Source organism: Genypterus blacodes, unplaced genomic scaffold, assembly GCF_046128005.1.
Source record: "Genypterus blacodes isolate CSIRO-AG114 ecotype Tasmania unplaced genomic scaffold, CSIRO-AGI_Gbla_v1 ptg000028l_1, whole genome shotgun sequence".
In the NCBI taxonomy this organism is placed as follows: domain Eukaryota; kingdom Metazoa; phylum Chordata; class Actinopteri; order Ophidiiformes; family Ophidiidae; genus Genypterus; species Genypterus blacodes.
In genome coordinates, this window is record NW_027466841.1 from 3,874,218 (window position 1) to 3,896,632 (window position 22,415).

The 22,415-nt window shown below is 45.7% G+C and overlaps 3 protein-coding genes across 5 annotated transcripts; 1 reads left to right on the forward strand and 2 right to left on the reverse strand.

Moving 5' to 3' along the window:
* Positions 1–1,219: 1,219 nt before the first annotated feature.
* prkacaa (protein kinase, cAMP-dependent, catalytic, alpha, genome duplicate a) lies at positions 1,220–13,838 on the reverse strand. Of its 2 annotated transcripts, none has more exons than XM_076143972.1 (10): positions 13,067–13,838; positions 5,896–5,957; positions 5,461–5,589; positions 5,125–5,223; positions 4,952–5,034; positions 4,741–4,867; positions 4,535–4,630; positions 4,321–4,443; positions 4,043–4,207; positions 1,220–3,884 (listed from the first exon to the last, which is right to left on the reverse strand). In XM_076143972.1, exons 1-10 carry the CDS (start codon positions 13,110–13,112, stop codon positions 3,759–3,761), a joined length of 1,056 nt encoding a protein of 351 aa, XP_076000087.1. In that variant the 5' UTR covers positions 13,113–13,838; the 3' UTR covers positions 1,220–3,758. The 2 variants fall into 2 exon arrangements, with proteins under 2 accessions (XP_076000087.1, XP_076000086.1); XM_076143971.1 differs by lacking the exon at positions 13,067–13,838 and adding an exon at positions 8,609–9,000.
* Positions 13,839–14,426: 588 nt separating this feature from the next.
* Positions 14,427–17,251, reverse strand: asf1ba (anti-silencing function 1Ba histone chaperone). The gene is made up of 5 exons (XM_076144395.1): positions 17,083–17,251; positions 16,854–16,973; positions 16,179–16,294; positions 15,693–15,869; positions 14,427–15,219 (listed from the first exon to the last, which is right to left on the reverse strand). The coding sequence occupies exons 2-5, from the start codon at positions 16,960–16,962 to the stop codon at positions 15,028–15,030; spliced, it is 594 nt and encodes a 197-aa protein (XP_076000510.1). The 5' UTR covers positions 16,963–16,973; positions 17,083–17,251; the 3' UTR covers positions 14,427–15,027.
* A 617-nt stretch (positions 17,252–17,868) lies between these two features.
* Positions 17,869–22,322, forward strand: crb3a (crumbs homolog 3a). Of its 2 annotated transcripts, XM_076144180.1 has the most exons (5): positions 17,869–18,172; positions 18,377–18,477; positions 19,195–19,388; positions 21,207–21,253; positions 21,348–22,322. In XM_076144180.1, exons 3-5 carry the CDS (start codon positions 19,217–19,219, stop codon positions 21,555–21,557), a joined length of 429 nt encoding a protein of 142 aa, XP_076000295.1. In that variant the 5' UTR covers positions 17,869–18,172; positions 18,377–18,477; positions 19,195–19,216; the 3' UTR covers positions 21,558–22,322. The 2 variants fall into 2 exon arrangements, with proteins under 2 accessions (XP_076000295.1, XP_076000294.1); XM_076144179.1 differs by lacking the exon at positions 17,869–18,172 and having other exon boundaries at positions 18,179–18,477.
* The last annotated feature ends 93 nt before the right edge of the window (positions 22,323–22,415 follow it).

Consider the following 22,415-nt stretch of genomic DNA (forward strand, 5'->3'; position numbering starts at 1 on the left):
GAAAAGGAAACACACTTCTAAGTAGGTCAAGTCAATTAGGAGCTGTTACAGAATCATCTGTATCAGTAATGATTGTTTGCCCCCAAAATAAGCCTGTATTTTCAATTAGGATGAGGCAAGAAACACACAATATGCTTGTTCTTCAGACTATTATGGTAAAAAATTACTAAATAAGCCTCAATTGTGTGGGTTTTTCATTATTATTATACCATTTATAGTGTGATTTACTTATTTGTAAGCTGTTTCAGGCCTTTTGTGTTGGCTCCTCTTGGTCCTCCACATGTCTGATACTGATACAAAAGTAGTGAAGGGAACCGGGTTTGATGTGCAACTGTGACAGTGTGAACAAAATACTACAGCATTGAGTCACTCCTGCTTGCCACATGTTCCTATTTAAGCTGACATCCACCATCACCTACCAAACCTTATGGTCCACCAGCTGAGCCCGCAATGTAGCCGTCAAATCGCCATAAGAGAAGATCTTCCTTGGATTTCAGTTCATAAAAACATTAATTTCCTTCTCTAATCTTGTGTCCTTGTACAAGATAAACAAGAGCTAACATATAACCCAGAGATGTTTGTCTTAACAAGTAAAACTTTATTGGAATGATACATCTTGCAAAATATTACTTTATGTATATATTTTTTAATCATACTCATTGTGTTCTAAGGGTATCTGTCAAGTTCTCCAGAGGGTAAGATAGTTAAGACTGTCAAAGGCAGGGATATACAGTATTGTTTCCCAAAAGGTACAATAGACTACACAATCACTGTACCCAGGTCATGAGGAAGAGTAATGTTTTGTTTTTGTGTTTTTGTATTTTTCTGAAAATACAATTAGAAAATATGAACGCAAAACATCTCAGATGTAAAAAGTGTGATGTCTGAATGAAGAGTGTGTGGAAAGTGAAAGAAAAGTGAAGACAAACGGGAGAACAAGTCAATGAGCACAGAGAGGTTAATAGTGTTTAGCTGACAGGAGAATGAAAGACGACTGACAAAGACACTGATGTCCTCCGTGTCCCAAATGGATCAAGCGGCTTCGCCTTCCACCCTGCCAACTCATGATTTAGCCGTTTAGACCCAGAATATTACATGTGCTCTCTTCAAAACATCACATTGCATTTTTAAATGTTCCACTTAATACAAACTAGCACAGATAACTTTTAAGTGGGACTTTTGAAACTTTGTGGCGTGTGCTTCTGTTTTTTGCGAAAGACTGGACGAGTCGGTTGGTGATCCACTCCACTGTCCAATGTGACGCTCTAACAAACCAAAAAGGATAAATAGCAATCACACTGTCGGCTGTAGAAACGCGGGCGGTTTCTGGCGCGTGCCACAGGTCTGGGGGTGTGTGTGTGTGTGTGTGTGTGTGTGTGTCTCTCGCCATCGCTTTGCTTTACTACATGCAAGAAAAACCAAGCTCATTAGAGAAACAGGTATCCTAGAAAATACACATCATGTTTCCAAACAGCAGTGAAACATCTCCAGACAATTCAAGACATTCAAAGTCATCCTGCATTTTTATCTCAATTACATCAAGACACTGCCAAAAGTAATTACTGAAGCTCACCGGTATCATTTTTGACTCAAACATTCTCAAAAATCAGTTATGTTACAAGACTTTATGACAGATTGATGCACATCAAACAATTCACAGAAAGCATTTAGTGAGATGGACAGAGTCTAGCACCTAGGGCCTATGGAAGGAGGGAGGGGAGGGGGGGCGAAAGCATACATCCTTCATCAAACCAAAACAATGTATTCAGTCGGCAAACCAGCGGAAGGATTTGGGACTGCGATTGTCTTGCATCCACAGAAATAAACTTGGCAAAAAGGGAAGTCAAGGGGACAGCTTGAGATTGAGAGAGCTTCCTTAGTTTAATTTGTTATACACAAAGCTGGAAAATGGGAAACAAAACACTCCAACAGTCTCCAAAAATTCGGTAAGACTGCGAATCTCTCAGAAGGTAAGGGTATGTACAAGAGAGGGGAGGAGGGGGGAGGGGAGGGGGACTAAGGTGAGAACTGATGACGTGTGACAATTATGGGCAAACAGCCGCCCTGTAAGTGAAACATGAACGGAGCCCAGAGGAGCCCAAGATGTCCCACTGCATCTGGTTCCAGCTTCCAAACGGAGCTGCTGAGCCTGTTCCAATAGAACACACGCACACAAACGCGCACACACACAGACGCGCGCACACACACATACGTCCTCCACGACCTCAGGTACCTCCACACACATGAACCCCGTCGTCTGCCGTCTCTTTAAAAGTGATATTGTACAAAAATAACATGCACAATTTGTTGAAACATTTTGCTACTTTTTTTGCGTATTAAAATCCACCACCATCATAGTTACATACAGAAAACTTTGCAGTGTTGTCAGTTTTGCAAATTTGGTAAATGTATAGTCAATGAATTCTTAGTTCAGCTTCACAGCCATGAGAGAGAGAGCGATGGAAAAGATGGGTAGTTCACGTTTTCTATCATATATATATTTATATATATATATATCAATATACATGTATAAATGTACTATGAATTAAATAAACAATAGTCAGGAGTGTGACCACAATGTTAGTCGCTGCTGAGTCACAGCTGTTTAAACCCACTCATCGGCACTAAATAACACACAAGCACAGAGATCGACATAAAAAGGACAAAATGATCACCAATAGGATTCTTAAAACACTCTTAATAAATTCAGCTAAGAGAAAGACAGACTTAAATGCAGAGCTCATGTATACCATTTTCTCACAGGGTTCCAAAGAAGAGTTAAGACCTAGATGACTTTTGCCGTGATAAATCGCTTTCGCTTCCAATCAAAGCGGTCGGTCGGTCGGTCGGTAGGTCGCCCGCCGCCGCTGCTGCTCCAGCTGCAAGCAAGCGGCGAATGCATCGTCTAGCCCGGGAACGCAGGCGGGTGCAGAGAGAGTGGAGCTCTGAGCCGCGAGGGGGGAGTGGAGGGGGGGGGGGGGGGGGGGGGGCAGGAGGGCGGTGAGGGGAGGAGCCTAAACCTCTGCACCCATGCTGCTCCACGCGGCGTTTCGCAAAAACCAGTTGGCGTTATGACAGGCACGTCTGTTAGACTTGGTATTGCTTGGACAGATTCTGGATGGAGAAGATGGATGGAGGCTGTGGGGGGGGGGGACTCGAGGGGGCGCCAAGTTAACAACGGTCGCTCTTTTGCTTGTGGCTTTGAAGAGGGCCTGTTCGAAAAAAAAAGCACAAACACGCGCGCGCGCACACACACACACACACACACAAACATAACAGAAAAGGAGCTTAGCGGCTTCCGTACCTTCAGCGGAAAATCGATGCCTCAACCTGGGAGAGGCTGAAAACGTGTCATTACGCCTTCAGAAAGATACAAAACTATCTGAACGGCCATGACCCCGCACCCACCCGCCCTCTCTCGCCCTCTGGCCCTCTCTCTCTCTCTCTCTCTCTCTCTCCCCTCGAGCCCCCGCCGCACACGCATAGAGGGATAAATCAAATGAAAAGGTAACAGTTGAGAAACAATCAGAAAAGGCAACACTGCTGGTTCTGTTGGATCATTCGTCACTTTGCCTGTCTCTCCGCTTGGGGGGGGGGGGGGTTGTGTGTGTGGTGGTTGTGGGGGGTGCGGGGGTTAATTTTACATTGTTGTCGTCATTACAAATAAGCACGTGAGCAGTCCACCCTAACTCCTCCTCCCTTCGGACCCCCGTTTCCTCTCTAAATCCCCGTCTCTCGCCACCACTCCCGGTCGGCGTCTAGAACTCAGCGAACTCCCTCGCGCACTTCTCGTTGAAGGAGACTCTGATCTCCTCTTCCTCGTAGTCGTCAAAGTTGCTCGTGTCGCCGGGGCCTTTACACTTGGGAATAAAGGGAGCCTCCACCTGGAACACACGGGACAAGCAAAGCGTGTGTGAGGAGATTAAAAGATGGATATTTGCATTTGAAGGGATTAAGTTTGGGTACAATGAACGTCAGAGAGTTGATTGAATCACCAAACAGCGACTGTCTTCCGTGATCAAACCCCTCCAGGCCTCCTTACCTTCCTCTGGTAGATGGCGATCCAATCAGTGGTGGCAAACCACTTGTGGCCCTTGATGTCGTTGACTCCGTTCCTGAGGTTGCCGAAGCGCTTGGTCAGGTCCACCTGCAGCAGATTTCTCAACAGATCCTTCAGGTCGGAGCTGAAGTGGGAGGGGAAGCGAACCTGCGGGGGGGGGGGTACAGTAGCTGAGTGAGATGGAAAACGCTAAACGCCGTGTCGTACTAATCTCCGGAATCAATCCCGGACTACTTAAGCAAAGCCTCGGGTGCACCCACCTTCCCCGATACAATCTTCTCGTAAATCTGAATCGGCTGGTCAGCAAAGAAAGGGGGGTAGCCGGCAGCCATCTCGTATATCAGCACGCCCAGCGCCCACCAGTCCACCGCTTTATTATAACCCTGCGGACAGAGAGGGAAGACGCTCAGACCAGCACCTGAGGACAAACTCACAGGTGTACAACGTTGTGGCGAGGTTGAGCTGAACACGTACTTTACTGAGGATGATCTCTGGCGCCAGGTACTCCGGAGTCCCGCAGAGTGTCCAGGTTCGGCCCTTCACCCTTTTTGCGAATCCAAAATCTGTTACCTAGAGACGAGAGTACATGGCTGTGAGCGCTGACCAGAGACTGACAAGCAGCTTTGAAGCTTTGAAGCTTTGAAGCCCAATCAAATAGTGATGATGTGCACTTTTCTCACTTGTATGTAACCTTGCTGGTCAATGAGCAAGTTCTCCGGCTTCAGATCTCGGTAAATGAGATCCAGCGAGTGAAGGTATTCAAAGGTCAGTACAATCTGGGCTGCGTAGAAACGGGCGTGCGGTTCACTGCAAAAACAGGTCAGCGGGTCAATACCTCAGTCAGGGCGCGTCACTGTCACCGTCCACCAGCAAGCAGCCAAAGTCACTTACCTGAATCTACCAATTCTCCTTAAATGTGAGAACATTTCTCCGCCTGGTACATACTCCATTATCATATAGAGATTTGTGTTGTCCTGTAGAGAAGAAGAGGGATTCAGTCAGCACAGGCGGGAGGTGACTTGAGCGTGCGGAGGAGACGGAGAGTGTGTGTCTGACTGCGTCACCTTGAAGGAGTGCTCCAGACGCACCAAGAAGGGAAAGCTGACAGCCTGCAGGATACGTTTCTCATTCAGTGTGTGTTCTATCTGCTTCAGCTTCACCACCTGGAAGAGAGCGGGGCAGGAGCTCAGTCAGGTGAGCCGGGGTTGGGTAAATGACTTTCACATACATCAGACACAGGAAAATGGAGGACTGCTAGTAAACAGTGTGTGTCTTAGTCAGAGGTCCCGGGGCTGTTCAGGTCCTTTGAGTGTGTAAAGACCTTTGTCCTCAAGCAAAATTCAACCTTGACCGACCTGATGCGACCTATCAACAGGCAGTAAAGACTGGGAGTACTGTACCTTCTGTTTGTCAAGTATTTTCATGGCGTAATGCTGGCCCGATTCTTTGTGCTTAACCAGCATGACTCTACCAAACGAACCGGTGCCTAGGGTCTTTAAACGCTCAAAGTGGTCCAACGCCGCAGTTTGCTGAAGGGGAGAAGAACATCTGAGTCAGACAACCGCAACATCGACCACAAAGGGGCCTAAATATACACACACTTCAAAACATATTAGCTCAATTAAGCCACAATGTCAAACCAGGCGTTTGTTCATTGCGTCTATGTTCAAAAAGGCCTTTGGCTAATGATGACATAAAACTCATTCCCCACTTGTCCAGCAGAGGGCGCAGCACCCCCTGTAGAAGAGGAGGGGAATGAGTTGTTCTTGGGCGTGACCCCCCCACATGAGTGAACACCTGAAGCAGCTGGATTCATGCCTTCCTTTTGCTCTCACCTGTGCTGGATTCTCCCATTTCTTGAGGAAATCCTCTTTGGCTTTGGCAAGAAACTCCTTCACTGTAAGGAGACAAACATGAACAGGGGTTAGACAGTGAAACAGTCTCAACGGCTGCAAATTGGAGAAGACAAAGAAAGAGGGACGTTTGTCACAGAGGAGCGCGTCCAGAGACTTCACATGACTCCACGAGTGAGGAGAACTCGGAGGCATGAAATGGAGAAGGTAACGTCTGAGTGCACAGCAGCCCTCTGTGAGCGTGACCTTAGCATGGACTGACCTCTTTCCCCCGCGTGGGAGGGGTTTAACATGGGGGGGAGGGAGGGGCGTGTAAATCAATGGACAGATAATCAATAAGCTCAAACTGTTAACTCCAAACGAATCCGAGTCTTATCAATGAATCCATCACGTCACGACTGTTTACCAACACACTCGAGTAAAGATGGAGTCACATGTCCTCTTCATTTGCATCCAGACACACGGTGGCAAACATGGAGGATGAAGGCCTAGTGGTGGTCATGAGAACAACACCAATACTAAAGTTCAATCATAAACTTAGGAGTTGATGGGGTCATGAGAAACCGTTTCTCCCTTCCACCCCTGAACACCTTTTTCCAGCGCTGTAATTCAACCCTGCAGTTATGGACTCCAGCCGCCCGACGCCGTGTAACCTGATGTGATGTCACACCACTATGCTGGAGTAATATATACACACACACACACACACACACACACACACAAACACAACATGGACCACACAGGCCTCTATATCTGCGAGGAACAAAGCCAGAGACAACACGCTGCTGTACTGCCAGATCAGATTAAGGATGTGAACAATAATCTTATTTAATTGCACCTTGTTTTAGAATGCATTGTGTCAAACTAACAGGGTTGTGCGTGTGCGTGCTTCTGCGGGGAGTTACATTACTGGGGCTGCGTGGAAATACATGACAAACCCTGGACAGGAGCCAAGTGCAAGGTGACTTTGAGTGGAGCAGGTGGATCTCACACCTGCTGCACATCAGCCCACACACACACTTCAGGCCGAGAAGCCGTCTGGGACGCAGGAGGACGTGCAGACGCCTGCAAGCTGGCTATTAAAAACACATTAACAACTAAAGCTGATGAAAGAGGATGGGAACGGGAGGGGGGAAACAGATTTGTCTTGAATCAATGAGTCCACCAAAATGAAGGGAAAATGGCGGTCTCAAAACATAAACAAACATCCTTCTCTCCCCCCCCCCCCCCCCCCCCGAGGGCTTGTGTTTCTTTCAAACGTCCTGACAATAGAGTGACGCAGACGTCCACGGGCGTGACCTCACGTGTGTTGACGCTAACTGAAAGTCCCGCGGTCGGCTGCTCGTCTAACGTTTCCCCCTGACGCTGGAACTGCACCTGATGCAAATCAGCCCCGATGTGCAAAGCAGCGTTTCCTGCGGTGACACACGCATGCTCACGCTGCCTCCGGGGACACGCACAACATTTCAAAGTAACACGCGTATTAAAATGGAGCGCGTCCGCCCAGTGGACTTGTTCGCTTGTTTGATCTGTGATTTTTTTTATGACACACAGCCACAGATCCTCCAGGTTTGAACGGACAGGTGGTAATGTTTAGATCACAGCACCTGGGACCGGACTCAACTCACACTCTCCCCTCCAGGTAGGTGTGTGTGTGTGTGTGTGTGTGTGTGTGTGTGTGTGTGTGTGTGTGTGTGTGTGTGTGTGTGTGTGTGTGTGTGTGTGTGTGTGTGTGTGTGTGTGTGTGTCATGTTTCAGCTCTTATCTTTATGGAGCTAATCACGGCGCTCTGTGGGAACATGCAGATAATCAACCCTTCCTCATTCCTCTTCCTAGCGGTGTTCTGCCATTATGGCTTCTGTCAGTGTGGCTCAAGGTTACAAACGCACAACTGCTGCTCAATAAAGTGCTGTTTTATGTATTGGTAAGATTTTGCCCGCTTCGATTGTTGGAATGGACACGTCAGAAAAAGGGAGGGGTTTAGGATCTAATCTGATCAAGCAGCTGGAATATGAGGATCAAATAGTGAAACGTGAGGCTCAAGCAGCAAACATCAGAGGCCAGATTACTGGATCATTCAGATTTGGAGGAAATGATTAAAAAAAATTGAACTGACTGAAATCTTTAAATAAAAGGCATAAATTCTTAAAAATATGTTTTTAACTATTCTAGTTGATAAAATATTGAAGAACTGAATGAATACTGCATCTTAACTTGCCACTCAAATGGAGTGTGCTCAACCCGCCTCACACACATACGCTCACAACTAGAGCAGAGCTGCAGCACAGAGCTGCAGCACAGAGCTGTAGCATAGAGCTGCAGCACAGAGCTCCAACCACTGCAGTTTCCTGCCAATTCTCTAAAGAGCAGCAGAGGTTTCAACAATAGGATGAGAGAGAGCCAGCAGCAGCGCCAGAGAGCAAAGTTCACATAAACATGTCGAGGGTTCTGCTGCTCCCACAGAGAGCAGCAGAACCAGAGCGCTCACCGGGGAGAAAACATTTCCCATGAAAGTTGCGCAACTCCCACTTCCAACCCGAGCGAGATCCACATGTGGAACTTATGACGGGAACATGATCATGATCCGAGTCTGTCTAGGGGAAGGAGGTGGATGAGACGGAGGTTCAGCAGCTAAATGAACAGCGGCTGCAGGTTCTCTCTTTCTCTCTCTCTCTCTCTAGCCCCATATTCTTACCATCCGGGACGATCGCGGGCCCCTCTGCTGCCGAGGCCTCCGCCGGGCGTGACCCCGGGTCACTAGAGCGCGAGGACGACTCCCTCTTCCCTGCATGCCTTCTGGAACTCTTCCTGTCACACATTGGCCCTGCAAAGTCTCCCTCCTTTTCTTCTTCTTCCTCCTCGGCCTCTTCCTCACAGCCACTGACTCATGACCTGTTCCCCCCTGAGAGCAATCCGATCACATCAGCAGCCCCACTTATCCACAGAAATCAAGTCCTGGGTCTTTGGGCGGCAGCGTAGTGTCCTCCAGTCTTTCCTGTGTCGGTCACTGTGAGACAGCAGTGTCCATGTCCAGCAGGCAGCCTGACAGAGTGCAGCGCCCGTTACGCTCGCAGATCAATTGGACTCTTGCCTGCTTTGTATCAATATTTATTTTGCACACAAAGTTCTCGCTGCTGTTCCCTCTCATGTCAAAACACACACACACACACACACACACACACACACACACACACACACACACACACACACACACACACACACACACACACACACACACACACTCTATTGATCTAAACAGGGGGAAGATCACCAGGGGGAGGGGCTTACAACACTGGACGCTATAATTATCTAAGCCAAAGAGGAAGTCCTATGAAAAACTAGGCCTCAGCAATGGCCCTCCAGATGAAACAGAAATATAGAAGCAACCAAGACTTTCTGTTATTAGCTGAACTTAACAGCCGTCACAACTGCAGCTCAAACTTTGGAGTGGATTTGGGTGTTGGTAGACAGAAAAGTGGCTGCCTGGAGATTCTAGCAGAGCCCGAACACACCCCGGTGTGTCACGCCAGCGCCCTGGATCGATACGGCAGAAATCAATGCTACATCTCTCCCCTGGGCGTCGATGGCCCGGTCAGACGAGGGAACAGCGGGGTTATATTCAGGTTTGCTGACCGACATGTCGCACCAAACCAGGTCCCAGGCCACACAGGGCCCTTTTTCAGACTGCCTACGAGTTTACAACCCTGTGCTGTCAATCAGAGAGAGCGCACACACACAGCTGCAACCACAACAGGGAAGTTAGTGTGAATCCTGCCGTGTTACATTACAAACCCATTCAGTGAAGGATCGGGTGAACTGTCATCAAGGCCGTTCTGCCGTCTGCCTCTGTTTTAAATAGCCGTGTGAGTTCAGGACGCGTGTTTGTGTGTGCTATCATTACTACACACTGGCCACAGAAATCCTCTGTGTGGCTGCTGTATGATCTCAGGATGGACTCTTTATCTTACAGTAACCAGGATCTATTCTGTTAAATATCTTCCCTCATCTGTTTGGACTCTGACACTTTCCACCAGTGACCCCTGGTTCAAACGTGGATAGGAAAACCCTGTGAGGTCCCTCGGCAGGTAGAAACACCTTTGCCCACTGAGTTTGAAGCCAATAGGACCCAAATACAATAACACAAATCATATTATAATTCATAAAGATGATTATTAATAATGGGGAACACACACACACACACACACACACACACACACACACACACACACACACACACACACACACACACACACACACACACACACACACACACACACACACACACACACACACACACACACACACACACACACACACACACACACACACACACACACGATTTATTTTGCATTTCAAATCTGTTGTCAGCCGGCGTGTCAGCACAACCTCCCACCTCAGCCTCATAAGCATGTCTGAGGATTTTAGTTATGGGGGCAAAAAGGAATTATGCCCCAATCCTCACTCCAGCATGGAGCCTTTACCCAAACTGAACACTATCTATCCCACATATACAAGCCTTCATGAAGCCAATCACAGGGCTGACACTCGTGATCCTTTAGGGAACCATAGCAACACATGTGGAAGGAAGCAAAACATGAACCAAACAAACAGTCGGAGTGAGCTGCACTTTGACAGGGTCACACTTTTACGTTTGCCAATTTAAACAGACGGGATACAAACGAGTATGAAGAGTATGAAGAGTACGGCCTTGCACCTCTTAAGACTCACTAAGCTCCTAAAGCTGTACAGCAGAGAGGGACGGTGACACGAGGAGCTTGTTCAAACAAACTTTGGAACAGTTTGGTGCTGATAATGTTGAGCTGTGCACCTTCCAAAGTCGCTGATAAATATCTGCCTTGGACCTTCAACAATGCTGGTATACAATAAACAGGAGATTACGGAGGAGCAGCGGGCTGAACAAGAGTGTGTGTGTGTGTCCTGCATGTGTGCGTGTGTGTACAGACACGCAACTCTGGGCTGCAGGCCATAAATACCAATACAACCAAAGTCCGCCAGGATGAAAGATCACTCATCAGGTCAGGAGATAAATTTAGTAACACACACACACACTTCTAAAAATAATACCTGATATCTGTCGAATCTATAACAATCACACCCTAAAGCCTCGAGGTCGGGCCCAGTGTGGCCCCGGGCTCCACCCCTAAGCCAAACTCACTCCAGCTGCAGGCCTCCAGCTCCTCCTGGGTTTGCCAGCGTCTGCCCTCCTCTGCCACACAGGGGCCCGCACGGTGAAGCAGCCGCCCCGCCAGCCTGTGCAGGACAGACATGGTGCCAGGCGGCAGGCAGGCAGGCAGGCAGGCAGTCGAGCGCCTGTGTCGAGTCTCAACACCACAGTCCGTCCAAAGAGGTTGGAGCCGGTGGGAAAATCCAGAAAGTGACGTCAACCCGAGTCTTAACTGCGAAGACTCCAAGTCGATTGTGTTTAGTTTACAGTGCAGTGGCGATGATGAACTGTGCGGAGCCTCGGCTGGGCTGGACCTTCCTTGCTCCTCCACTTCCTGCTGCAGCTCAGCCTGTCCGTCCGCCCTGCTTCTTCCTGTGGGCCTGAACTTAACTGTGCATATTACTGCCACTGCTCTCCGCTCCACTTCTCCAAGCTGCGAATGTCAGGAGAAATCATCTCTGCGCACCTGAATCAAACCTAAAGCACTCACTGCCAACCTCAAACTGAGCTGCCACGTTTGTCCATAACACTCTGGGCCGCTGTGTGGAGAATATTGTTCCTTGGTGTGGGGCTTCTAGAGCCGCGGTGTGCAGACCTATCTCTGGTGACCGGGGAGGGTCCACAGTTATCAAGCTGATGAGGATGTGAACTGTGACATTTGTGCAAACCTCCTACTACTAAACTACTAATAACTCCATTTCCATACATTTTTGAGAGTTAAAAAAAAGGTGGGTCCAAGCCAGTGGTTACCATCACAGAGGGCCTGGAGGCCGCTCTTCACACCCACTCTCAAACATCAACAAGAACCTGATGCTCGGCTCACAAATACCTGTTCAGACTGTGGACATTTGAACGTTACGGTGTGTTATGGATGAAAACACTACACAGTGTCCTCTGGAGTCCTTCTCTACACCAGTGATCCCTGACTGCTACAGAAGAGACCCGACTGAGTTTACCAACATTTATTAAGAAACATAACATTAAAAAAAAACAATCTGCAGTAAATGTGGTAATATTTTTTGCCTAATATTTAAAGATAATTGTATGATCTGGTCCACGTTAACAGGGAGGCTGGGCATCTCTTTCTCTGTGAGAGGCACACACACACACACACACACACACACACACACACACACACACACACACACACACACACACACACACACAAACGCTCTGGTTATGAAGGCGGCTCATCACATGATGTTCAGGAGACTCCTCAACTCCCAACTTCTTGCTGGAGAGGATCACACAACCTCATCATATGACCCCACACGGGTGGCTCAGGCTTCCTACTCTGGATAACTAACTCACTTACTGTCAAACACAGTCTGTGGGACTCCAGGTTTGGATTCACCGTGCATTACAAGCATCGCACAGTTTACAACAACATCCAGAAGCAAAACAAGGCCAGACCTCCGCTCTCTCTAACAGAGACGGGAGGGAGTCATGTTGTTTATATACGTCTCCTCCTCTGGAACTCTCAACTCTTGTGTTCTTAATAAGTGCAAAAACTCTAAATAACTCGACAGCAGCCAACATCATCATTCAGTTGTTGATCTCACTGCAGCTCGTCGAGGCTTTTCAGAAGCTTCTGAGCCACAGAGGAGCCTGAGTGCAGTGTGAGGCTGCTGTCCTCCTCACACAGCAGCCCGGGGCCTCATCACGAGCTGGGCACAACGCGCTCCTCTGTTGGGAAGCTGGATTACAGCTCAGTGTGGCAGAAGAAGTTCAAAATGTTCACCACTTATCACCTCCATTACTGAACACAGAGGCTGGGTGTGTTTCCGTGTCTGTGCTCTCTGGGTTTGGTGACTTTTTGCGCTGGGAAACAGGAAATGAGCTCGTAATAAAGCCCACAGAGCCGTAGAGTAAACAGTGTGTGTGTGTGTGTGTGTGTGTGTGTGTGTGTGTGTGTGTGTGTGTGTGTGTGTGTGTGTGTGTGTGTGTGTGTGTGTGTGTGTTACTCACCGCTCTCCATCTCGTTGCCCTTCTTGGCGGTGGGCGTGTTGCCCATGATGGCAGCTTGATCGCGGGTCCCTGGGCGAGCTTCTTTGCCTCTGTGTCTCTGGGTGATGGCAGCGCGGTCTCGCTGTCACTCCGGGCCGTTGAAAGCTGACAGCTAGCTCCTAGCTAACAGCTACCATTATTTACTCGTGTGCAAATATGGTTCTCCGCTGCTTTCCCTAAGTGTGCAGCCAGTCTGCGGTTCAGACTAACGTTCTGCTCTCAGCTAGGCTAACCGGACTAGCAATGACAGCTAGGAGGGGAGGGGGGGGGGTGTTAGCTTAGAAAGCGTTAGCTCGTCGATCTACGAGCCAGCGCTGGAAAATCGACAAGCCAGCTGCTTATCCTTCACTTACGGGAGTGTGTGTGTTTATTCCAAATCCAGAGCAGGAACTATGTCCGAACGCTGGTTTTCCGTGCGTTAAACGAGCAGGTCGCCGTTAGCTTCCAGCGCCTCCTGGCCCGAGCTAACCAGGTGCTCCGTGAGTCCAGCAGGCCCCTCAGCTGAGACCCGGACAGTGGCGCTGCTGTTACACGCTGATGTTCGCGGCGCTGTAGATTATATCAAAAAGACACGAGGCCATTCGTTCCAAATACCAGACGTCAATTGCGGCGCTTTCTTGGAAGTGACCATCTGATAGTCGATTCCTAAAATCAACAGCCCCCTTCCATTAATCTTCAGACCGCAAGGGAAACTCCAGTCATCCATCCAGCGGCTCCCGCCCCCAGCCGACGCTGATTGGCCGCGAACACGCAGGACGAAACACCGAATCATCCGATGATTGGCTGTTCACACGTTTATCCAATCAGCACGGTGATGTGACCTGTCAGTCAGAGGCCTTTGTCCCGCCCCTCACGCTGGCCACTCGCCAATACGCCCAGAACTATTAGTTATTTCTCTTTTCGCCGTAATTGACTGAGTGTTTGTGTTTAGCAGCCCGTCCCGCCTGGAGCACGGAGCGGCTCAGAGGAGCGGATCTTTAAGCATCTTTCCGTTTGCAGCGCAGCATTTTTGATGTCAGTCCTGTAGCTTAGCCACCCCTCCTACCCTGCCGATCAGTGATTGGCTGTGACGTTAACAAGGGCTATTTTTAGTAAAAATGTGAAAATATATGGGGCTACTCACAGAGACTTGATATACAGTGGTACCACTCTGTGATGTTTAATCTGGCCCTGGATTAAGATTTAAATGCGTGCATATAGTGTTCAGAGAAATTATCTAGATTTTGTAATTGATGTTATCAAACAAGTAAAGCTAAAACAATTAACCATTCTGTTTGCTAAAACATAATCCCCAATATCACAAAGTTATACACACTTTAACAAATACCATGTTTTTTATTCTGAGCACAAAACAGCAGACAAAAGAAGTGAAATAATAAAATCAAAAATCCACAACCTAAATGGGAAAAGTTTTAAGTGCCAAAGGATAAACAGAAATATAAGGGCAGGTGATGAAATTCTTGGGCAGCAAAATGTTGTAATTTATTTGCCTATTGCTTAAGTGCTGAAACCCTATTAGATGGATACACAGCAATTCTGCATCAACCAAAGGAAGGAAGGTAATCACACCACAGCTTTTTTGTTCAGTTTGGTTGATCAGTTCAGCCGCTGTTTCTTATTCGCCACTTTCCCTTCCACGGACTTCAGTTGAGTTAACACACTACTCCAGTATTGCTCGTAATGTCATGACAAAGAACTCCCCTCCCATTCAGATTACTATTCCAGTCAGATGCTCCGTCTTCCTTGGAACCAAAAACCAAATGAATCCCAAACTGAGGGTTTATGTCTGACAATGAGCTTCAGGTAAATGGGGGCAGTTGTAAGGCAATGCCCTCTGTACATCAACGCTAGAATGTCCACAGGCATTCTTCAAAAAGTCGGGATTGTGCTGTGAGTCATCACCATTCAGGCAGACGGTGTCCCTATAAGCAGTCCATGGAGTTATCTGGGAGCAGACCCATGGGCGGGGCCTTGCCTGGGAGACAGGATGGAGGGAGCATGGAGTTTGAGGCAGGATCCACATTTTCACAGTCTTCCATTCGCTCTGCGCTGCCTTCCCAGTGTATATGGAATCTGGTAACACGCGGGTTTGATGCCAAAATATTTCTCTGGAGCTGAAAGTGAAAAACAAAAATTTTAAATTAAAGTAAATGTACTCATCAGGGAACTTCCGTGCCTCTCACCTTTTATATTTAGTTTATACTGTGATATATAACTCAGATCTTTAAAGGATATTAATCAACTAAGCTATTTAAATCATTCAAGCACTAACTCAATATTTTAGTACGTTTTATTATCTCAAACAACGCACGTGTATATGGCATAAACAGCTAAGATCCTTTATGACATCACGATAAAACTAACAATTGATTGATTATTTCTCTGCATAAAGTATGTATAAAAAATTCAAAATGTGTTGGAACATGCAGTTCAATGACGATCATTGTTCTTAAAAGAGTGTGACCAATGCTTTGTCAATTAAAACTCATGAAGTATTACCAGAATCTTACTCAGAACTCCTGAAAATATGTTTCCTCATTCTCATCATGTTTCCATTAGGACATCCAGAGATCTACCAACATCTCACCTGGGTGTAGTCTGGTTTGACTGGTGGATTCTCTCGCAGCTCTGGCTCTGTGTATTCATTGTTCACATAGTAGCCAATCCGGATGAATTCTTGGCCACGGTATGTGCAGGTTATCAGCACCACAGTCACACCAACAGCATCACTTTCAGGAATCAAGCCGGTGTTAGGTGCATCGGCCTGTTGAAAGAAAAAGCAGACCACTTATGAAGATATTCATTCAGTTCTTGGATAAATGAACACTGTCAGATATGATTGATTATATGACAAAGCACAGAGGGCTATGTTATCGAATATCATCTTAGTGAGGTGTGTCTGCCTACCTGGATGGACTTTACTGTTGACAAGCAACAGTTTCAGTCATTGACCCACATTCCATCATACTAAACCATCACCAACCTGAGATATTTGTGAACTAAGCTCCAACACTGAGCCTACATGAGTGCCAGAGACCGGCTTTCTCTTAGTGACTCAAAAAAATAAGCTCACCTGAAACACGAACATGTGCCTCCCAGCTGGTACTGGGCCTACCAGAACAGAATCGAGGACTTGGTCGTACTCCTCACTCTCTGCTGAGCCAACGTAGATGATCTTCCATTCCAGGTCTAGAAAAACAAAGCAAAAGGAAGGAAAATAAATTCAGTCCATGTTTCCACATAAAATGGAACATGCAACAGGCTTGTTGATAAAGCAGAAAATTATAATACCAGTAAGACCAAGCTTAATTTTTTTTTTTAAGTTTTATTTATTAATTTATTCAAATGCCATCATCTCAAACACATAAACTGACTCAGGTAAAATAATTTACCCTTTTCTGGCTTATGGTAAGAATAAGAAGCACATTTTGGTACCAACAGCAAATCAATCTCTTTGATCTCTTCCAAGTGGCTTATATTGGAAACATTTTCAACATCTATGGCAATTTTAGAGTCGAGTGTAGTGGCGTTTAAAATGCACTCGAAACTCCTTGAATGTGATGGTGAATGTGATGCGAATTTTAGCGTGTGGACACATTTACTTTAATTCATTTGTTGACTTTCCCAATCAAAGTTGTCTCCCTGTGGCTAACTTAGCCGTTAGCTATTTCCAATATGTTGACGGAAACAACAGAAGGCTCAGGGGCACAAAATGACAGCAGCCGCTGCGCCGCTGCACTGGACCTACCTTCGGGCAGGGCTTCCATACATTCAAAGGTGATCTCGAACTGAAAGGGGTTTCCAAATGGACTCGGGTTATCCAGCACCGCCACATTCAGCACCTGAACCTTCGCCATTGTTGCGGACGCTGTAGAAGAGGAAAAAACGATTCGCCGAAAGCAAAAATGGTTCAAAACAATTTCCCGGGAAACGCTTTAAAAGCGGCGCTAAAACAAGGAACGGGGTGTGTTTATTACCGGCGTTAGCGTTATTATTTAAGCAAAACACACGTAGGCGGAATTCCAGCTTTCCTTCAATGATAATAAACAAACGCTGCGCTGAATTTATAATCACTTTCCGGAGCTGTTAGTGTCTAGTACAGTATCGACACAACGCTCTCCCGCCGCTTTGTTACACCTACCCACAATCCACCGCGCCTACGGCAAGCGAAAGTGACGACATTGCAAATTTGCTCTTTGCTTCCCCTAGTGGCACTGTGAAGTATTTCTACATTCTGTCGATCCCATATATTCAGTTTATGTTGGATATTAATGCTATTCCTTTTGCCAGTCCTACTTTTAAGACTTAAAAAAATGTCATGCCCAACCTAGGAACGAGAATTGTTTGTTAACTTTCTGGGTACATTTACTTGAACCATTTTGGGGCAGGTAAACATTTAAATATATGTAGTTCAAATTCATAGTTGGGATGTTAGTTAGGAACGTGTATCTGTATTAAAATGGATGTTATGATGTCGACAAAAATGAATCCCTGACTGAAATAAATAATAAAAATTCCTCACTCTTACGCAGCATAAATGTGAACTTTCTGAGGCTCGAAATCACCTCGAAGTTCCCCTTCTGTGCGTCTCAGAGAGGGAGATTAGGTTTGGATTAGAACTCAGTGGACCAGCTGGCTGCCTGAATTCATCCTTCAAATATCTCAGGAATGTTGATTTCCTCTCTCATGCTGAGAAACATGAAACCTAACGGAGGCGCTATTTCATGCCACCGTCAAACAGGTTGCTAGGTAAACGCTGGCCACAGATTACAAACACAGCGCTGCCCTCTCAGCAGGACAGAGCACAAACTAACATCAGATGGACTATTAGAACATTTTAGTTTAGATTATTGATCCAATACTAAATATGTGCAAACACTGCTAAAACGAATGAGTTATTCTTTAAAACACAAGGTGCTCTTTTTAGTGTTTATAACGGTAATAGGAGGAATGGAGTCTGGTCCACTGCTTTACTAAAGTGCCGCGTTTTCCCTGGACTTTGGTGCGTAAAGGCGCAGCACAAAGGAGGATCTGTGTGCTGCGCTGCAGGTGGATAACTGCGCTCAGGTAATGTAACACGAGACTCAATCATGTGACCAATGGCGATGTGAAGAGTAGACAAAAAACTGCTTTACATGGAACAGCGACTGGCTCAGTGTGGGATGTTGCCTCTCGCACAGCAGCGGATTCCTTTCGGCAGATAAGACGCCAAACATTCAGTGTGCGGAGATGATCGTTGCTCAATTCAACGGAACAAACACTTTTTTTCAGTTTTGACAAGGTGAGCCGGAAGCAACGTTCATTCGTGAGAAATTAAGCTGCTCGATATTCCTCCTTTTTGCTTGGATCACATGCACACAGCCTGATCAGAGGTATGTAGACACTTTACAGAATAATGCATTACTCGATTATGTACTTAGGAGGACTAGTTTATCATTGTAATACAGAAGTGGAGACGTTATGAAATCCCTGCTCTATTCCCAGGTGTCACAGTGGCCGCTGTTGATAACCGACTGCTCATATTTTAAATATAAATGATCTGTCATAACTAAGTGGACAGTAAAATATCAAAGTACAGACTGAATGTTTGCTGTTTTAACTGTGGCTTTTGGATTTTTACATGTGAATAATTTCAATCCACCTGCTCCTGTATTCGAAATTGACATATGGCAAGAACATGACAACAACAGATCACTGCTACAATCAACACAAATACTTTAAGTCTCTCACACATGATTGTCAAATATACAGTTTTAAGGGGTCTCTTATTACATCAAAATATATAGAGGCAAACAATAAAAAATTCAATAACCAAACAAACAAAGTATCTGTATTTAGTTCTATCAATAGCTTATGACTCCTCAGCAGGTTTAACTCTACAATAAAGGAAATGGTGATTCAACATCAGGCAGATTGTTTGACTCAGTGACTGTATTTGTTGTTATCTGACCAACTCCACCTCAGCTTGAAAGGAGGCATTATGAGTTTCAGCATGGTCAAAGATGTTCTAGTCCTCTTGTACCGGGCCGTACGTGCCTCCACATTATCTGCTGCTTATCTGAGGAAGTTGTATCATAATTTGATCAAAGGGTTGATGAATCCACACAATGAATGTTGGACCTGGTGAAATGGACCCAAGCTGATGCCCCGCAGACCCACTGCCAGTCTGGCCTCGCTCGGCCCTGCTGGTCCAGGGTAGAGATGCTTCGGGACGTGCCGGCCATGCCTGGTACCTTGGTTGGGAGAGTTTTACTGCTGATACTGGGCAGTAATCCTGCCTGGGGTGAGTCAGTCGCCAACCCTTCATGCTCACCCTCCCACACAAAACAAACCATCCTTAAGACTACTCAAATTCAGGCAGAGTGACGCACGCACACACTCACGCACACTCACTCACTCGAACACACACACACACACACACACACACACACACACACACACACACACACACACACACACACACACACACAAACACACACACACATATACTCCTCAGCTGCTTTCATGATGCAAGGACAAATATAAAAGTAAGACATGTTCTGATAAAGCATGTATAAGGCTATGTTGTTGCTTAAATGAACTTATGTGTCCTTATGTTGTCAATGACACCTTTCATAATGAGATTATAAGTGAATGACAAACATCCTTCATGTCATGATGTGAAATGAAGTCACAGGTTTTGGTCTGACATTACTTTTTGTATATTAGAAGATGACTTTATTTTGTTGGTTCGAGGACGACACCTTATTAGTTTGACGTCCACTTTTTATTCTGACATCATTGTACTAATGCAATGACATCGCTTTGTTTTTGTTTGTTAAGTGTGTAAAAGAGTGCTCAAACAGGTGTACAGGCTCATACCTCAGGGATCTGCCTTTGGTATGGGCCATTGCTTAATAAAGTCATCGGCAGACTAAGAATGAAGTATTGTTGGTACTAAGAGGTGTTGATAAAGAAATTGCCACCACAAACTTAACTCAAAGAATCTGAACCATGCACAGGCTTGCCGGCATGTTGTAAGAACATTGTACTAGCCAGGGCATTAAAGGTTATGCTCCCATTCATATGACAAAGAGGTATATTTATATCCAGTCTCCGACTTATCACTCATCTCATGTACAAAGGAATTCCATCTCACCGTATCAAATTCACCAGGTGAACTCTCACAAAGCAGTGAGAAAGTCATTTGTGCTCTATCTTTGAAACGTTTTGTAGGTGCCCTTGTGTGTGTGTCTTGCTGTGCTACAAAGTTTACGTAAACGTCTCCTTTTTGACCAGAAACACCAACCCCCACTTTGTGTTATCAACGTGTACTTTTGTCCTTGTGTTTATTATTTACCTTAGTGAATCATTGACAGAGTTGAAACACGGCACAGTTGAGTTTCCAGTTTTCAAATATAAAACATTCAAATGAAACAAATGTAGTGAAATAACATTGAATAACATAGCAAAAGTTAATTTGTCAGTATTAAGTACTGTAGGTCACGTTGATTGACCCTGCTGACTGTGTGTAGTGCGTTACAAGCTGCATTCCTGAGCCTCTGCTCCTCCTCCTCCTCCTGGTCAAGTAGTTACTATGTAGTTTCATTATGTCACTGAATACTCACATGGGTGGCCATGGGTAACATGGGTGGGGAAAGCACTGGAATGGCACAGCAGTAAATGCTTTACTTTGCTCCCTAGAAATATACTAGTTAACTAGTTAGAATCTGCCTCTAGTGAATAGTTAGTTACTTGACATGTGTACAGGAGTTGAATGGACAACAACTTTACTTTAAAATTACCAGTTGCACCATTCTTTAGTTCATTAGTTGGTCAATTTGGTCTAAGTCAATTGAGAAAGAAAGTCTATGTTTAATGTTGGCATGATCTATACTATCTATACACGTAGCATATGTTTATATATACTGCATACCATTTAGCACTCTTAGCACAGCTTTGGCTTCCTTGGAGCTGTATACATTTCTCCATGCTTTGAAAACTCATATCCTGTACCTGCAGAGACATACAGCCAAAGGCATTCAGCCAACTATGGAGAGGCACGTTTGAGACAGTGTTTGTAATTGTGACTACGTTACTGATGTTTCTGCTTTGTTCACAGGAAATTCCACCATTCCTACAAGCAGCACCCGCTCTAACAGCACCAATGTAAGTGAACATGCTCACGCTCCGTTCAGTAAGTAAGATCAGGTAGTTCCAGTGTCGGCAAATGGATCAAAGTTTACAATTTCTCTTTTTGCAGGAAGACAACATTGCTGCCATTGTCGCGCCTACTGTCACGCTGGGTGTCCTGGCCATCGTCTTGGCTGTTCTCGCCTGGCTCTTCCTCGTGGTGAAGAAGAAGAGGCAGACCGAGGGGACGTACAGACCCAGTGCTGAGGAACAGTCGGGGACGCACAGTGTTGCAGCACCAGATGCGCTCAAGTTACCAAAGGAAGAAAGACTCATTTGAACCTCTGGACTTCTATGTTCACGTTATACATTAGATATTGTGAGGACCTGGGATGTAAACACGTGCAGGGTTGCATTCCTGTATGACGAGGTTCAGCTGACTGTTGAACTGAAAAAAAAAACATTTCCTGGACACATCGTGATGCATTCACTTACTCACCACTGCATTTCAACAAGCAAAGGTTCCTGCATGAAACTGGATGGGCTGAATCCTCAAGCAACAAATGGATTTCTAACAATTATATATCCCACAGAGAATTATTCTGCTCAAATGAAACAGAAGCTACAGTATTTTACCTTCACTGATGTCTGATTTAGAAATGTTTTCATTTTCAGCTGCCTAATATACCATTTGATTTACCATATTTGTGCTGTACTTCACTGCAGCCTCATCCTGTGTAGACTCCAGCTGCTATTGTATCAATTACTTTCACAAGCTAAACCAACTACTATTACCACTGAGACTGAGGATGTGTCCGCTGCATTTGAAGGGAAAGCAGATGAAGAGTCTGTTCAAACCATCAACCAAGACCTGCTGTTCAAATGAGGTTACACCGGGAAATTTGATCAAGCTAAATGAAATCATTGTTTACACTTGAAGGTCTTAAAAACATATGATTATGCTAATTTAAGTGATGTATTTGCAATTTCTCATTTCCTGTCAGATCAACTGGTAATTGTAATTATGTTTTACAGTGGCACACAATCTATGCTTTTGTCAAATGAAATATTTGTAGATAGATAAGATATTAAACTTTGTACTGTATATCGTAATGACATTGCTGGTATTTAAAACCTTAAATTTCTCATTATTCCTAAAAGTACATTTATCTACTGAACAACATGTTTCTACTGTTCC

Excerpts from the sequence above, each read along its gene's own strand:
- crb3a (XM_076144180.1), top strand. The coding sequence starts at position 19,217 with ATGTTGGACCTGGTGAAATGGACCCAAGCTGATGCCCCGCAGACCCAC. Across the intron at positions 19,389-21,206 it reads GGGCAGTAATCCTGCCTGGG|GAAATTCCACCATTCCTACA; the intron begins GTGAGTCAGTCG and ends CTTTGTTCACAG. Across the intron at positions 21,254-21,347 it reads CCCGCTCTAACAGCACCAAT|GAAGACAACATTGCTGCCAT; the intron begins GTAAGTGAACAT and ends CTCTTTTTGCAG.
- prkacaa (XM_076143971.1), bottom strand. The coding sequence starts at position 8,732 with ATGTGTGACAGGAAGAGTTCCAGAAGGCATGCAGGGAAGAGGGAGTCG. Across the intron at positions 4,868-4,951 it reads AGGAGAATTGGTAGATTCAG|TGAACCGCACGCCCGTTTCT; the intron begins GTAAGTGACTTT and ends CTGTTTTTGCAG. Across the intron at positions 3,885-4,042 it reads TCGCCATCTACCAGAGGAAG|GTGGAGGCTCCCTTTATTCC; the intron begins GTAAGGAGGCCT and ends CGTGTGTTCCAG.
- asf1ba (XM_076144395.1), bottom strand. The coding sequence starts at position 16,962 with ATGGCGAAGGTTCAGGTGCTGAATGTGGCGGTGCTGGATAACCCGAGT. Across the intron at positions 16,295-16,853 it reads TATGGAAGCCCTGCCCGAAG|ACCTGGAATGGAAGATCATC; the intron begins GTAGGTCCAGTG and ends TTGTTTTTCTAG. Across the intron at positions 15,220-15,692 it reads TCAAACCAGACTACACCCAG|CTCCAGAGAAATATTTTGGC; the intron begins GTGAGATGTTGG and ends TTTCACTTTCAG.